General features: G+C 42.1%; 1 protein-coding gene across 9 annotated transcripts in view; it reads left to right on the top strand.

Moving 5' to 3' along the window:
- tmem63c (transmembrane protein 63C) overlaps positions 1–17,716 on the top strand; it is a 616,893-nt gene that overhangs the window by 381,856 nt on the left and 217,321 nt on the right. For all 9 annotated transcript variants that reach the window (XM_073039119.1, XM_073039117.1, XM_073039118.1 and 6 more), the window contains one exon: positions 17,342–17,416. In XM_073039119.1, coding sequence (XP_072895220.1) covers positions 17,342–17,416 — 75 coding nt within the window. The remainder of the gene's footprint in view (positions 1–17,341; positions 17,417–17,716) is intronic.

The following is a 17,716-nucleotide window of genomic DNA, read 5'->3' as shown; positions in this document are numbered from 1 at the left end:
TTTTGATCCACTAATCTGAGGAAAGACATTCTTGCCATAGAGGGAGTACAGAGAAGGTTCACCAGATTGATTCCTGGGATGGCAGGACTTTCATATGAAGAAAGACTGGATCAACTAGGCTTATACTCACTGGAATTTAGAAGATTGAGGGGGGATCTTATTGAAACATACAAAATTCTAAAGGGATTGGACAGGCTAGATACAGGAAGATTGTTTCCGATGTTGGGGAAGTCCAGAACGAGGGGTCACAGTTTAAGGATAAAGGGGAAGCCTTTTAGGACCGAGATGAGGAAAAACTTTTTCACACAGAGAGTGGTGAATCTGTGGAATTCTCTGCCACAGGAAACAGTTGAGGCCGGTTCATTGGCTATATTTAAGAGGAAGTTAGATATGGCCCTTGTGGCTAAAGGGATCAGGGGGTATGGAGAGAAAGCAGGTACAGGGTTCTGAGTTGGATGATCAGCCATGATCATACTGAATGGCGGTGCAGGCTCGAAGGGCTGAATGGCCTACTCCTGCATCTGTTTTCTATGTTTCTATGGAAGGATGTGTATTTAAATTTGACGATGGAACGAAGGTTGGGGGTGTTGTGGATAGTATGTAGGGCTGTCAGAGGTTACAACAGGACATTATTAGGATGCAAAACTGAGCTGAGAAGTGGCAGATGGATTTCAAGCCAGTTAAATATGAAGTGGTTCATTTTGGTAGGTCAAATATGATGGCAGAATATAGTATTACTGGTAAGATCCTTGGCAGTGTGGCATTGGCCTTTTTCAGTTGTAGGATTGAGTTTAAGAGCCAGGAGGTAATGTTACAGCTATGTTAGACCCTGGTCAGACCCCACTTGGAGTACTGTGCTCAGTTCTGGTCACCTCACTACAGGAAGGATGTGGAAACTATAGAAAGGATGCAGAGGAGATTTATAAGGGTATTGCCTGGATTGGGGAGCATGCCTTATGAGAATAGAACCATAAAACATTACAGCACAGAAAAGGGCCTTTTGGCCCTTCTTGGCTGTGCCAAGCAATTTTTCTGCCTAGTCCCACTGTAACCAGCCCATGTCCCTCCATACACCTCTCATCCATGTACCTGTCCAAGCTTTTCTTAAATGTTAAAAGTGAGCTCGTATTTACAACTTCATCTGGCAGCTCATTCCACACTCCCACCACTCTCTGTGTGAAGAAGCCCCCCACCAAATGTTCCCTTTAAACTTTTCCCCCTTCACATGTCCTCTTGTTTTTTTTCTCCCCTAGCCTCTGTGGAAAAAGCCTGCTTGCATTCACTCTGTCTATACCCATCATAATTTTATATACCTCTATCAAGTCTCCCCTCATTCTTCTACGCTCCAGGGAATAAAGACCTAACCTATTCAACCTTTCTCTGTAACTCAGTTTCTCAAGTCTCGGCAACATCCTTGTAAACCTTCTCAGCACTCTTTCAACCTTATTAATATCCTTCCAGTAATTTGGAGACCAAAACTGCACACAATACTCCAAATCTGGCCTCACCAATGCCTTATACAACCTCACCATAACATTCCAATTCTTATACTCAATATTTTGATTCATAAAGGCCAATATACCGAAAGCTCTCTTTACTACCCTATCTACCTGTGATGCCACTTTTAGGGAAATTTGTATCTGTATTCCTAGATCCCTCTGTTCTACCGCACTCCTCAGTGCCCTACCATTTACCTTGTATGTTCTACCTTGGTTTGTCCTTCCAAAGTGCAATACCTCACACTTGTCTGTATTAAGCTCCATCTGCCATTTTTAGCCCATTTCTCCAGCTGGTCCAGCTCCGTCTGCAAGCTTTGAAAACCTTCCTCACTGTCCAGTACACCTTCAATCTTTGTATCATTAGCAAATTTGCTGATCCAATTTACCACATTATCATCCAGATCATTGATATAGATAACAAATAATAATGGACCCAGCACTGATCCCTGTGGCACTCCACTAGTCACAGGCCTCCACTCAGAGAAGCAATCCTCCACTACCACTCTCTGACTTCTCCCATTGAGCCAATGTTTAATCCAATTTACAACCTCACCACGTATACCTAGCGACTGAATCTTCCTAACTAACCTCCCTTGCGGGACCTGGTCAAAGGCCTTACTGAAGTCCATGTATACAACATCCACTGCCTTCCCTTCATCCACTTTCCTGGTAATCTCCTCGAAAAACTCTAATAGATTTGTTAAACATGACCTACCATGCACAAAGCCATGTTGACTCTCCTTAATAAGTCCCTGTTCATCCAAATACTTGTAGATCCTATCTCTTAGTACTCCTTCCAATAATTTACCTACTACAGACATCAAACTTACCGGCCTATAATTTCCTGGATTACTTTTAGAGCCTTTTTTAAACAACAGAACAACATGAGCTATCCTCCAATCCTCTGGCACCTCATCCGTAGATACCAACATTTTAAATATATCTGCCAGAGCCCCTGCAATTTCATACTAGTCTCCTTCAAGGTCTGAGGGAATACCCTGTCAGGTCCTGGGGATTTATCTACTCTGATTTGCCTCAAGATAGTAAGCACTTCTTCCTCTACAATCTGTATAGGTTCCATGACCTCACTACTTGTTTGCCTAATTTCCATTGACTCCATGCTAGTTTCCTTAGTAAATACAGATGCAAAAAACCTATTTAAGATCTCCCCCATTTCTTTTGGTTCCATACATAGCCGACCACTCTGATCTTCAAGAGGACCAATTTTATCCCTTACTATCCTTTTGCTCTTATTCCGGTTGAGTGAACTCAGCTTTTTCTCCTTGGAGCGACAAAGGATGAGAATGATAGAGGTGTACAAGATGATGAGAGGCATTGATCGTGTGGATAGTCAGAAGCTTTTTCCCAGGGCTAGAATGGCTAACATGAGAGGTCACAGTACTTGGAAGTAGGTACAGAGGCAATGTCAGGGGTAAGGTTTTTTTATACAAAGCGTGCAGAGTGCATGGAATGTGCTGCCAGTGATGATGGTGGAGGTGGATATGATAGGGACTTTTAAGAGACTCCTGGATAGGTACTGTATGTGGAGCTTAGAAAAGTAGAGGGCTATGGGTATCCCTAGGTAATTTCTAAAATAAGTACATGTTCGGCACGACATTGTGAGCTGAAGGACCTGCATTGTGCTGTAGCAACACATACAACATGCTGGAGGAACTCAGCAGGTCGGGCAGAATCCACGGAAGCGAGCAGTCAACGTTTCGGGCCGAGACCCTTTGTCCGACGAAGGGTCTCGGCCCGAACCATTGACTACTCGTTTTCACGGATGCAGCCCAACCTGCTGAGTTCCTCCAGCATGTTGTACGTGTTGCTTTGACCACAGCATCTACAGCGTACTTTGTGCTGTGGGTTTTCTATGTTTCTATGGTAAGGTCTGCATGAAAACCAAGAAAAAGGCATATAATGTAGCAAAAGTGAGTGGGAAGTTGGTTACTTGAGAAGCTTTTAAAATCTAACAAAAGGCAACTGGAAAAGGCATAAGAAGGGAAAAGATGAAATATGAGAGCAAACTAGCCAATAATATAAAGCAGGATTCTAATAGTTTTTTCAGTTATATAAAGAGTAAAAGGGAGGTGAGAGTTAATATTGGACCACTGGAAAATTGAGCTGAAGAGGCAGGAATTGGGGTGTAAGAAATGGTGGGTGAACTTAATAAGTAATTTACATCAGTCTTCACTGTGGAAGAGAATAGCAGTGTACCAGAGGCCCGTGAGTGTCAGGGAGCAGAATTGACTGCCACTAAAATTACAAAGAAAAATGTGCTCAGCAAATTAAAAGCTCTTTGACTTGTTAGGGCAAGTGAAGCTGTGATAGACAGGAGCTACAGGGAGGTAGTCACCTGAAGGCTACAGAAGAGAGATAAATGGGTGACTGTCAGGAGAAGGAAGGAAGAATGTCAGATAGTGGAGAGCACCCCTGTGGCCATCCCCCTCAACAATAAGTACGGTACTCCATTTTGAGTACTGCTGGCAGTTTGGGTGGTGTATAACCTCCCTGGGGGAATAAACAGAGGCCGTGCCTCTGCACTGAGTCTGACCCTGTGGCTCAGAAGGGTATGGAATTGAAGAGGATGACAGCAGTAATATGGGACTCTATAGTTAGGGGGTTAGATGGGCGAATCTGTGGAAGCGAAAAGAAAACATGGATAGTAGTTTGCCTCCCAGGTGCCAGGGTTTGCGATGTTTCTGAACACACATCCTATATCGTGAAATGGGAGGGTGAGAAGCCAAAAGTCGTTGCACATATTGGTAGCAACAACAAAGGCAGAAAAAGGGAAGAGGTCCTGAAAAAAGAATATAGGTAGTTAGGAAGGAAGCTAAGTAGCAGGACCTCAAGGGTAGTAATGTCGGGATTGCTGCTTGTGCCATGTGATAGTAAGGATATGAATCGATTGAGGGGGCAGATAAATGCGTGGCTGAAGAATTGGAGCAGGGGGCAGGGATTCAGATTTCTGGATCATTGGGTTCACTTCTGGGCCAAGTGTGACCTGTATCAAAGGAATAGCTTGCAGTTGAATCAAAGGGGGACCAATATTCTTGAGGGCAGTTTTCCGAGAGCTGTTGGGAGTGGCTTAAACTAATATGCTGGGGGATGAGAACCAGTATGACTGAGCTGAGTATGAGGCCAGCACGTTTACTAGCAGATGATGGATGTAACATGAATGTAAGGAAGGACAAGCCAGTGACTGAGTACAACTGCAGACAGAGCAAAAAGTTAAATTGTACCACAGAAGCAAAATCCAAAAGGGCAAAGAATGCAGGACTAAAAGTGCTGTATTTAAATGAGCATAGCATTTGGATTAAAGTGGACAAACTTGTGGCACAATTAGAGATTGGTTGGTATGTCGGTGTGGGCATCACTGAGTCATGGCTGAAAGAACTCCATTGTTGAAAGCTTAGCATCAAAGGATATACTTTGTATTGAAAGGACAGGTAGGAAGGCATAGGCGGTGGTGTGGTTCCACTGGTAAGAGATGAAATTACATCTTTAGAAAGAGGTGAGTTTTGAAAATGCAAGTGTAAAACAAAACATTAGAGTAATTGTATAAAGGCCTCCAAAATAGTAGCCAAGTTGTGGGGTTATTGCAAAGGGATCTGGAAAAGGCATGTAATGACACAATTGTAATGAGGGATTTCAATATGCAAGGGGATTGGAAAACAGCTTGGTGTCAGATAGCAAAAGGGGGAGTTTGTTGAATGCCTATGAGATGGCTTTTTAGAGCAGCTTGTGCTTGAGACTACTTGGGGAAGGGTTATCTTAGATGGGGTGTTGTGTAATAACCAAGATCTTATTAAATTTTAATCAAAGGAAACCTTAGGAGGCAGTGATCATCATATGATTGAATTCATATTGTAGTTTGAAAGGAAGAAGCACCAGTCACATGCATCAATATAGCAAGGGAATAAAGGGAATTACAGAGGCATGAGAGAGGAGCTTGCCCAGGTGGATTGGAGGAGGATACTGGTGGGAATGACTGCAGAGCAAAGATGGCTGAAGTTTCTGGGAATAGTTCACAAGGCACGGGATAGATGTGTTCCACTGAAGAAGTAGTTCTCAAATGGCTGACAAAGGATGTTAAGGACTGCATAAAAACCAAGGAAAGGGCATATAAGGTAGCAAAAGCATGGGAAATTAGATGATTGGGAAGCTTCTAAAAGTCCAACAAAAGGCAACTAAAAAACTATATGAAGGGAAAAGATGAAATATGATACTAGGCAATAATATAAATCAGGATACCAAAAGTTTTTTCAGTTATATAAAGAGTAAGAGAGAGGTGAGAGTTCATATTGGACCACTAGAAAATGATGCTGGTGAGGTAGTAATGGGGGACAAAGAAATGGCAGATGAACTTAATGGGTACTTTGCATCAGTGGAAGACACTGGCATGAGTGTCAGGGAGCAGGAGTGAGAGCCATTTCTTTTACAAAGGAAAAAGTGCTAGGCAATTCAAAGGTCTTAAGGTGGATAAGTCACCTAGAATCCTGAGATATGTTGCTGAAGAGGTAACAGATGCATTGGTCATGATCTTTCAGGAATCACGTGATTCTGGCATGGTCCTGGAGGAATAGATGATTGCAAATGTTGCTCCACTCTTTAAGAAAGCAGGAAGGCAAAAGAAAGGAAATTATGGGCCAGTTAGCCCAACCTCAGTGGTTGGGGAAGTGTTGGAGTCTATTATTAAGGATGAGGTTTTGGGGTACTTGGAGACTAATGATAAAATAAGTCAAAGTCAGCATGGTTTCTGTAAAGGGAAATCTTGCCTGACAAATCTGTTAGAGTTCTTTGAGGAAGCAACAAGCAGGGTGAATAAACTAGAGGCAGTGAAAGTCATTTACTTGGATTTTCAGAAGGCGTTTGATAAGGTGCCACACATGAGACTGCTTAACAAGATAAAATCCTATGGTGCTACAGGAAAAATACTGGCATGGATAGATGAATGTCTGATAAGCAGGAAACAGTGAGTGGGAATAAAGGGGACCTTTTTCATTGGCTGCCAGTGACTAGTAATGTTCCTCAGGGATCAGTATTGGGACCACTACTTTTCACATTGTGAGTGATTTAGATAGTGGAATTGATAGCTTTGTGGCAAAATTTGTGGATTATACGAAGATAGGTGGAGGAATAGGTAGTGCTGAGGAAGCAATGTAATTGCAGCAGGACTCAGACAAATTGGAAGAATGGGCAAATAAGTGACAGATGGAATACAGTGTTGGGAAATGTATTAAAATGAATTTTGGTAAAAGGAACAATTGTGCAGAGTATTATCTAATTGGGGAGAAGGTTCAAATGTCAGAGGTGCAGAGGGACTCAGGAGTCCACATGCAAGACTCCCAGAAGGTTAATTTATAGGTTGAGTCTGTGGTAAAGAGGGCAAATGCAAATGTGGCATTCATTTCAGGGGGAAGAGAATATAAAATTAAGGAGATAATTCTGAGGCTTTATAAGACGCTAGTCTTTTCTTTTTTCAATCTTTATATTGATTTTTTTTTAAAGTGTGTATACAAACGGGGAGAATACCTCAGGTATATATGTCAATAGCAGTACATACAGAAGATAAAATAAACAATATCAGAATCACACATAGTGTTGATCTACAAAGTATAAGTTTGATATAGAATGTATAATTCTCCTCTTATCAATTTATGAAGAAAGGAAGGACTATTAGAAATTTTCATTTGAAAGAAAAGAGAGAAAAAAATCACTATTCTAAACAGAAAAAGAAGGACTGGGCAGTCCATCCTGAGAGAAAAACCAAGAGAAGAGAGACTCTCTGATCAAATCCAAGACACTAGTCAGGCTGCACTTGGAGTATTGTCAATAGTTTTGGGCCCTATATCTCAGAAAGGATGTGTTGTCATTCAAAAGAGTCCAGAGGAGGTTCACGAGAATGAACCTCCTCGTGGGTGGGGGGGATTCTCATTGAAACCTACCAAATGTTGAAAGGACTAGACAGGGTGGATGTGGAGAGGATGTTTCCTATGGTGGTGATATCCTGAACTGGAAGGCACAGCCTCAGAATTGAGGGACAACCCTATAGAACAGAAGTTAGGAGGAATTTTTTTAAGCCATAGAGTGTTGAATCTGTAGAATGCTTTTCCACAGACTGTGGCAGAGGCCAAGTCTGTAGGTATATTTAAGGCAGACGTTGATGGTTTCCTGATCAGTCAGGGCATCAAAGGATATGGCGAGAAGGCATGTATTCGGTTGAATGGGATACAGGATCAGCCATGATAGAATGGAGTAGCAGACTTGATGGGCAGAATGGACTAATTCTGCTCCTACATCTTATAGTCTTAGAGTCTTAATTTGGATAATGCACCTAGACCAGACGGATTATATCCCAGAGTTCGGAAAGAGGTTGCTGAAGAGGTAGCAGATGCATTTGTTTTGATCTTTCAAGAATCCCTTGAGTCTGGAATGGTTCTGCAAGACTGGGAAATTGCAACTGTCATTCAACTCTTTAAAAAGGGTGGAAGGCAAAAGAAAGGAAATTATAGGCCAATTAGCCTAACCTCAGTGGTTGGAGTTCATTATTAAGGATGAGGTTTTGGGGTACTTGGAGAATAATGATATAATGTCAAAGTCAGGATGGCTTCTATAAGACTATAAGATGTAGAAGCAGACAGGCCATTTGGCCCATTGAGTCTTCTCCATCATCCAATCATGGCTTATCCTTTTTTACCTCTCCTTAACCCCACTCCCCGGCCTTCTTCTCCCTGTAACCTTTGATGTTGTATCCAGTCAGGAACTGATCAAGCTCTGCCTAAAATACACCCAATGACCTGGCCTCCACAGCTGCCTGTGGTAACAAATTCCATAGAGTCATCACCCTCTGGCTAAAGAGCATTTCTGTTTTACTTGGACACCCCTCTATCCTAGGACTATCCCACCATGGGAAACATCCTTTCCACATCTACTCTGTGTAGGTCTTTAAACATTCGAAAGGTCTCATTGAGATTCCCCCATCATCCTTCTAAATTCCAACAAATATAAACTCTGAGCCATCAAATTTTCTTTGTATGAAAACCCTTTCATTCCCAGAATCATCCTTGTTAACCTTCTCTGAACCATCTCCAATGTCAGCACATCTTTTCTTAGAGGAGGAGCATAAAACCATTTACAATACTCATGGTGAAGCCTCATCAGTGCCTTTTTAAGCCTCAGTATCACATCCCTGCTTTAGTATTCTAGACCTCTTGAAATGAATGCTAACGTTGCATTAGCCTTCCTCATCACCAACTCAACCTGCAAGTTAACCTTTAGGGTGTTCTGCATAAGGACTCCCAAGTCCCTTTGCATCTCAGCTTTTTGGATTTTCTCCCTGTTTAGAAAATAGTCTGCACATTTACTTATACTACCAAAGTGCATGATTATGCGTTTCAACATTGTCTTTCATTTGCCACTTTCTTGCCCATTCTGTTAACCTGTTTAAGTCCTTCTGCAGCCTACCTCTTTCCTCAACACTACCTGCCCCTCCACCAATCTTCGTATCATCTGCAAACTTGGCAACAAAGCCATCTATTCCATCATTTAAATCATTGATCTACTGCTTAAAAAGAAGTGGTCTCAACAACGACCTGTGCAGCCACTAGCCACTGTCAGCCAACCAGAAAAGGAAATTCCCACTCGCTGCCTCCTACCAAAAGGAAAATTTTGCCTGACAAATCTGTTAGAGTTCTTCAAGGAAGCACAAGGAGGGTAGACAAAGGAGAGGCAGTGGATGCCATTTACTTGGATTTTCAAAGGGCATTTGATAAGGTGCCACAGATGAGGCTGCATAACAAGATAAAATCCTATGTCATAAGGCTGAAGAACACAGAACTGAAGGAGCTGTATTTAAATTCACATAGCAGTTGGAATACAGTGGAAAAACTTGTGGCGCAATTAGAGAATGGTAAGTATGATGTTCTGGGCATCACTGAGTCATGGGTGAAAGAAGGTCATAGTCGGGGATTTAACATCAAAAGTTATACTTTGTATCAAAAGGCCAGGCAGGAAGTCTTATGTGGTGGTGTAGCTATTGGTCAGAAATGGAATTACAGCTTTAGAAAGAGGTAACATGGGATCAGAGAATGTTGAATCTTTGTGTATGGAGTTTAGAAACTGTAACAGTGAAAAAAACATTATGGGAATCATATATAGGCCTCCAAATAGTAGCCAAGATGTGGGGTTGAGATTGCAAAGAAAGCTGGAAAAGGCATGTAATAAGGGTAATGTCATAACTGTAATGGGGAAACTTCAATATGCATGGGAATTAGGAAAACCAGGATGATGTCAGATCGCAGGAGATGTAATTTGTCGAATGCTGACGAGTTGGCTTTTTAGAGCAGCTTGTGCTTAAGCCAACTCAGGGAAAGGCTGTCTTAGCCTGGGTGTTGTGTAATAATCCATATCTTATTGAGGTGCTCAATGTAAAGGAACCCTTAGGAGGCATTGATCATAATATAATTGAATTCATACTGCAGTTTGAGAGGAATAAGTTGCATGTATCAGTATTGCAATAGAATAAAGGAAAATACAGACGCACAGAAGAGGAGCTTGCCCAGCTGGATTGGAGGGGGATACAGTGGGGATGACAGCAAAACAGAACTGGCTGGAGTTTCTGGCAACAGTTCACAAGGCACAGGTTAGATATGTCCCACAGACTAAGATGTTCTCAAATGGCAGGGCTAGGCAACCATGGCTGATGAGGGGAGTTAAGAACTGCATAAAAGTCAAGGAAGGGCCATATAAGATGGCAAAAGTGGGATAATTATACCAAAGAATATGGGGAGAAAGTAGGGGAGTGGGGATGACTGGAAAAATTGGACCAGCCCATGATTGAATGGCGGAGCATACTCGATGGACCAAATGGCCTACTTCTGCTCCTATGTTTTATGGTCTTATGATTGGGAAGCTTTTAAAATCCAACAAAAGGCAAGTAAAAAAAAAGCTATAAGAAGAGAAAAGATGAAATGTGAGGGCAAACTAGCTGATAATATAAAGCAGGATAGAAAAAGTTTTTCCAGTTATATAAAGAGTAAAAAGGATGTGAGAGTTGATATTGAACCACAGGAAAATGATGCTGGTGAGGTAGTAATGGGGACAAAGAAATGGCAGATGAACTTAATAAGAACTTTGCTTTAGTCTTTATTGTGGAAGACACTAACTGTATGCCAGAGGTTTGTGAGTGGTCAGATAGCAGGAGTGAGGCAATTATTATTACAAATGAAAAAGTACTTGGCAAACTGAAAGGTCTTAAGGTGGGTGAGTCCTGGACCAGATGGACTACATCCTAGAGTCTTGAAAGAGTTTGCTGAAGATAATAAATGTATACTTTTCTATAACGGATGCATTGGTCATGATTTTTCAAGAATCATCTGATTCCTGCATGGTCCCAGAGGGCTGGGAAATTGCAAATGGCACTGCATTCTTTGAAAAGGGAGGAAAACAAAAGAGGAAATTATAGGCCACGTAGCTGAATTATAGGCCAAGTGTTGAAGTCCATTATTAAGGATGAGGTTTCAGGGCACTTGGAGACTAAAGATAATACAAGTTAATGTAAGCTTGGTTTCGGTAAAGGAAATCTTGCCTTACAAATCTGTTAGAATTCTTTGAGCAAGTAACTAGCAGAGTGGACAAAGGAGAGGCAGTGGATGTCATTTACTTACGATTTTCAGAAGGTATTTGATAAAGTGCCTAACATGAAGCTGTCTTAACAAGATAAAATCTTACAGGAAAGATACTGGCTTGGACAGAAGAATGGCTGGCTCACAGGCAGGAGACTGTGAGTCGGAATAAAGAGGCCCTTTTCTGGTTGGCTGCCAGTGACTAGTGGTGTTCCTCAGGGGTCAGTATTGGGACCGCTGCTTTTCATATTGTGAATGATTTAGATAATGGAATTGATGGTTTATGGCAAAGTTTGCAGATGATTAAAAAAGGCTCAAAAAGTAAGCCGGGAAGTTATAGGCCGGTAAGTTTGACATCGGTAGTAGGTAAATTATTGGAAGGAATACTAAGAGATAGGATCTACAAGTATTTGGATAGACAGGGATTTATTAGAAAAAGTCAGCGTGGCTTTGTGTGTGATAGGTCATGTTTAACCAATCTATTAGAGTTTTTCGAGGAAGTTACCAGGAAAGTGGATGAAGGGAAGGCAGTGGATGTTGTATACATGGACTTCAGTAAGGCCTTTGACAAGGTCCTGCATAGGAGATTAGTTAGGAAGATTCAGTCACTAGGTATACATGGAGAGGTAGTAAATTGGATTAGACATTGACTCAATGGAAGAAGCCAGGGAGTGGTAGTGGAGGATTGCTACTCTGAGTGGAGGCCTGTGACTAGTGGTGTGCCACAGGGATCAGTGCTGGGTCCATAGTTATTTGTCATCTATATCAATGATCTGGATGATAATGTGGCAAATTGGATCAGCAAATTTGCTGATGTTACAAAGACTGGAGGTGTAGTGGACAGTGAGGAAGGTTTTCAAAGCTTGCAGAAGGATTTGGACCAGTTGGAGGAATGGGCTGAAAAATGGCAGATGGAGATTAATGCGGACAAGTGTGAGGTATTGCAGTTCAGAAGGTCAAACCAAGGTAGAACATACAAGGTAAATGGTAGGACACTGAGGAGTGCAGTAGAACAGAGGGATCTGGGAGTACAGATACATAATTCCCTAAAAGTGGCTTCACAAGTAGATAGGGTTGTAAAGAAAGCTTTTGGTACATTGGCCTTTATAAATCAAAGTATTGAGTATAAGAGTTAGAATATAATGGTGAGGTTGTATAAGACATTGGTGAGACCAAATTTGGAGTATTGTGTGCAGTTTTGGTCACCTAATTACAGGAAGGATATTAATAAGGTTGAAAGAGTGCAGTGAAGCTTTACAAGGATGTTGCCAGGACTTGAGAAACTGAGTTACAGAGAAAGGTTGAATAGGTTAGGACTTTATTCCCTGGAGCGTAAGAGAATGAGGGGTGATTTGATAGAGGTGTATAAAATTATGATGGGTAGAGATAGAGTGAATGCAAGCAGACTTTTTCCACTGAGGCCAGGGGAGAAAAAAACCAGAGGACATGGGTTAAGGGTGAAGGGGGAAAAGTTTAAAGGGAACATTATGGGGGGGGGGGCTTCTTCACGCAGAGAGTGGTGGGAGTGTGGAATGAGCTGCCAGATGAAGTGGTGAATGCGGACTCACTTATGACACTTAAGAAAAACTTGGACAGGTATATGGATGAGAGGGGTTTGGAGGGATATGGCCCAGGTGTAGGTCAGTGGGACTAGGCAGAAAAGTGGTTCGGCACAGCCAAGAAGGGCCAAAAGGCCTGTTTCTGTGCTGTAATGTTCTGTGGTTCTATGATACAAAGATAGGTGGAGGGGTAGGTAGTGCTGAGGAAGCAATGCAATTGAAGAAGTTCTTAGGCAAATTGGAAGAATGGGCATTAATGTGGCAGATGGAATACAGTGTTGGGAAATGTATGATAATGCAATTTGGTAAAAGGAACAAAAGATCTAAATGGGGAGCATATTCAAACATCAGAGGTGCAAAGGAACTTAGGAGTCCTCGTGTAAGACTCCCAGAAGGTTATTTTACAGGTGGAATCTGTGGTGAAGAAGGCAAATGCAATGTTGACATTCATTTCAAGGGAAATAGAATGTAAGAAGCAGGAAGCTTTATAAGACACTAGTCAGGCCGCACTTGGAGTATTGTCAACAGATCTGGGCCACGTATCTCAGAAAGGATGTGTCATTATTGGAGGGAGTCCAGAGGAGGGTCATGAAAATTATTCTGGGAATGAAGGAGTTAACATATGAAGAGTGTTTGGCAGTTTCAAGGGGATGTGAGAGTTAAGTATTTTACTCAGAGTCACGGATACCTGGAATGTACTGCCTGGTATAGTGGTAGAGGCAAATACTGTACATTAGAGGCTTTTACAATATGTTTGGATAGGCACATGAAGTGAGGAAGATGGAGGGATATGGACATGGTGTAGATAGGAAGGATTAGTGTTTGGGTGTTTTTGATGTTCTTTTTAGCTGGTTTGGCACAATATTGTGGGCCAAAAGGCCTGTTTCTGTGCTGTACTCTTCTACGTTCATACACTCTGGCTACTGCCACAATGTCACTGCCTTATCCAATTTACTATCTTATCTTGAATGCCCAGTGACTGAACCTTCTTGACCATCCACTGCCTTGCCTTCATCAACTTTCCTGGCAATTCCTTGAAAACCTCTATAAGATTGGTTAGACACAACTTATCATGTATGGAGCCCTGCTGACTACTCATCATCAGTCCATGTCTATCCAAATACTCATATATCCTGTCCTTTAGAATACTTCCAATAACTTTTCCACTTCTGATGTCAGGCTAACCAGTCTATAACTTCCTGGCTTATTTTTTGAGCAGCAGAATAATGTTAGCTATCCTCCAATCCTCTGGAACCTCATCTGTTGCTAAGGATGATTTAAGTATCTCTGCTCGAAGCCCTGCAATTTCTGCACTTTCCTCCCACAGAGTCCAAGTGGACACTTTGTCAGGCCCTGGGGAGTTATCCACCTTAATTTGTCTCAAAACAGCAAACTTGTTTTAAATTCCCCAAGTATATAACCATTCATCTTATCTCTGCCACTCATAATTTTATAAACCTCTAAAAGGTCACCCCTCAGCTTCCTTCACTCCAGAGTAACCAGTCCCAGCCCTATCCAAGCTCTCCAGTGTTGGTAACAACCTTATGAATCTTTTCACTATTACCAGGTGAATGACATTATTCCTATGATGAGCTGACTGGACAACAATCATATTCCAGGTTTCCATTAGCTGCAGTGTTTTATTTCAGTTCCAGCAATGTTTAATTTCTATTTAACCATATAAAACCATATAACAATTACAGCACGGAAACAGGCCATCTCAGCTCTTCTAGTCCGTGCCAAACGCTTACTCTCACCTAGTCCCACCTACCTGCACTCAGCACATAACCCTCCATTCCTTTCCTGTCCATATACCTATCCAATTTTTTTTAAATAACAAAATCGAATCTGCCTCTACCACTCCTACTGGAAGCTCATTCCACACAGCTACCACTCTCTGAGTAAAGAAGTTCCCCCTAGTGTTACCCCTAAGCTTTTGCCCCTTAACTCTCAACTCATGTCCTCTTGTTTGAATCTCCCCTACTCTCAATGGAAAAAGCCTATCCACGTCAACTCTATTTATCCCCCTCATAATTTTAAATACCTCTATCAAGTCCCCCCTCAACCTTCTGCACTCCAAAGAATAAAGACCTAACTTGTTCAACCTTTCTCTGTAACTTAGGTGCTGTAACCCAGGTAACATTCTAGTAAATCTCCTCTGTACTCTCTCTAATTTGTTGACATCTTTCCTATAATTTGGTGACCAGAACTGTACACAATATTTGTTCCTTCTCTCCACATTTTTCTTCATTGACCCTATTTATACCTTCCCCAGTCAGCTCAGCTGTGTTAAACACTCCTTCTCCAGTCAACATCACATCACTTGTGCCATTAAACTCCTGCAACTGTTCTCTACACTGACAAGTTTGATATCTAACATTTGCTGCTTCTTGCTGGAGGAAGTTCATAGACTTGAAATATTAACTACCCTCTCACTCAAATTGCTGGTGTGTACATTTTAAACCAATTGCAGATTTCCATTCTTAGGTTTCTCTCAGCATGGCCCACCTGTTGCACATTTACCAGGACAGGCACCTGTTTTAACCAAATCGATATTGTGCTAATCAATATTAGCCACTATTAGTCCATGCCAGCTCCCAGGAGAGCAATCCTTTCCGCTCCTCTCCACATCTCTATTACATTCCCTTTGGAAAGTCCTGGTTCATCTTCACTATCTTCACTAACCCACATACACACAGAATTTCCAGCTGTAATTCTGCCCCAGGAGGTGGTAATAGAATTCTTATATTAATCTAGACATCCCCACTGACAGTATTCAAACCCATTCATTCGAGTAAACCTCCTTTATTTCCACTTCTACTCAGAACACATCCTCCCTCAGCAACAGACATTACCGACAGAAATCAGAAAAATACAGCATAGGGACTGCCCTTTCACCTACCATGTCTGTGCTGAGCATGATCCCAAATTAAACCAGTCCCTTCTGCCTGCACTAATTCAAATCCTCCATTCCTTGCATATCCACGGGTCTGTCTTGAAGCCTCTTGCCTGGTTCCTTACCTACTCAGCCTTATTTCCTAAGTTCAAAGTTCAAGGTAAATTTATTTTCAAAGTGTATACATGTCATAGAAACATAGAAAACCTACAGCACAATGCAGGCCCTTCGGCCCACAAAGTTGTGCTGAACATGTCCCTACCTTAGAAATTACTAGGCATACCCATAGCCCTCTATTTTTCTAAGCTCCATGTACCTATCCAAAAGTCTCTTAAAAGACCCTATCGTATCCGCCTCCACTACCATTGTTGGCAGCCCATTCTATGCACTCACCACTGTCTGAGTAAAAAACTTACCCCTGACATCTCCTCTATACCTACTCCCCAGCACCTTAAACCTGTGTCCTCTTGTGGCAACCATTTCAGCCCTGGGAAAAAGCCTCTGACTATCCACACGATCAATGCCTCTGATCATCTTATACATCTCAATCAGGTCACCTCTCATCCTCCATCACTCCAAGGAGAAAAGGCTGAGTTCACTCAACCTGTTTTCATAAGGCATGCTCCCCATTCTAGGCAACATCCTTGTAAATCTCCTTTGCACCCTTTCTATGGCTTCCACATTCTTCCTGTAGTGAGGTGACCAGAACTGAGCACAGTACTCCAAGTGGGGTCTGACCAGGTTCCTATATAGCTGCAACATTACCTCTCGGCTCCTAAATTCAATTCCAAGATTAATGAAGGTTAATACACCATATGCCTTTTTAACCACAGCGTCAACCTGCGCAACTGCTTTAAGTGTCCTATGGATTCGGACCCCAAGATCTCTCTGATCCTCCACGCTGCCAAGGGTTTTACCATTAGTACTATATTCTGCCATCATATCTGACCTATCAAAATGAACGACTTCACACTTAACTGAGTTGAACTCCATCTGCCACTTCTCAGCCCAGTTTTGCATCTTATCAATGTCCCACTGTAACCTCTGACCGCCCTCCACACTATCCACAACACCTCCAACCTTTGTGTCATCAGCAAACTTATATGTCACTAAATACAACCCTGAGATTCATTTTCCAGTGGGCATTCACAGTAAATACAAAGAAACACAATAGAATCAATGAAAGACCGCACCCAACAGGATGGACAAACCAATGTGAAAATCCAAAAATAAAAATAAAACAAATAAATAAATCAGCAATAAATATCAAGTTCAGAGGTTGTGGAATCAGTTCTGTAACAGGGTAGGTAAAGTTGAGTGAAGTTATCCCCTCTGGTTCACAAGCTTGATGGTTAAGGAGTAATAACTGTTCCTGAACCTGATGGTTTGGGTCTTGAGTCTCCTGTACCTTCTTCCTGATGGCAGCAGTGAGAAGAAAGCATGACCTGGATAGTGGGGTTCTTGATGATGGATGCTGCTTTCTTGTGACAGTGCTCCGTGTAGATGTGCTCAGTGATGGGGAGGGCCTTACCTGTGATGGACTGGGCCATATTGTAAGATGACACCAGGCAGAATGTCTGACTCCAGTGACTGCTAGTTCTTCCTCTGAACTCATTACTGAAAAAGGACTGACCTCACATTGATTTAGTGTCTTGTCATTGCTCAGCCTCACACACTGCACTTTCCCCGTTCAAACACAAATCCTGATTTCAGTCCAATCTGATGTTGTGAGGTCTCACTTTGATTCTGATCTGTTCTCAGCTGACGGAGCCTCAGCAGGACTGCTTGTTCGTGGATGGAGAGAGGAGCAGTGTGTCCTCCACACCAAATTCCAATGTAAGTGAAAGAAAAATGGGGAAGATGAGGGGTGGAACAATATCTAACAGGTAATATTCCCTTCTGGTGTCCTTCACTTGCTCGGTGCTTGTTAACAGATCCCCGTGAATTACTGTCGATGTGCTGGCAGCAGTCAGGCTGAATTTAGGGTTACATTTACTCATGATCAAGTCAGACTCAGAATCATTTTTATTATCACTGACAGATGACATGAAATCTGTGGTTTTTTGGCAGTAATACAGCCCAAGTTTTGAAAGGTACTATAGGTTGTTGTTAATCCTCTCCATGCCTAGTGGAGCA

The sequence above is a fragment of the Hemitrygon akajei genome, chromosome 3, assembly GCF_048418815.1.
Source record: "Hemitrygon akajei chromosome 3, sHemAka1.3, whole genome shotgun sequence".
Lineage (NCBI taxonomy): Eukaryota > Metazoa > Chordata > Chondrichthyes > Myliobatiformes > Dasyatidae > Hemitrygon > Hemitrygon akajei.
The sequence above is the reverse complement of the archived record's forward strand: the minus strand, read 5'-3'. Positions and strand labels throughout refer to the sequence as shown.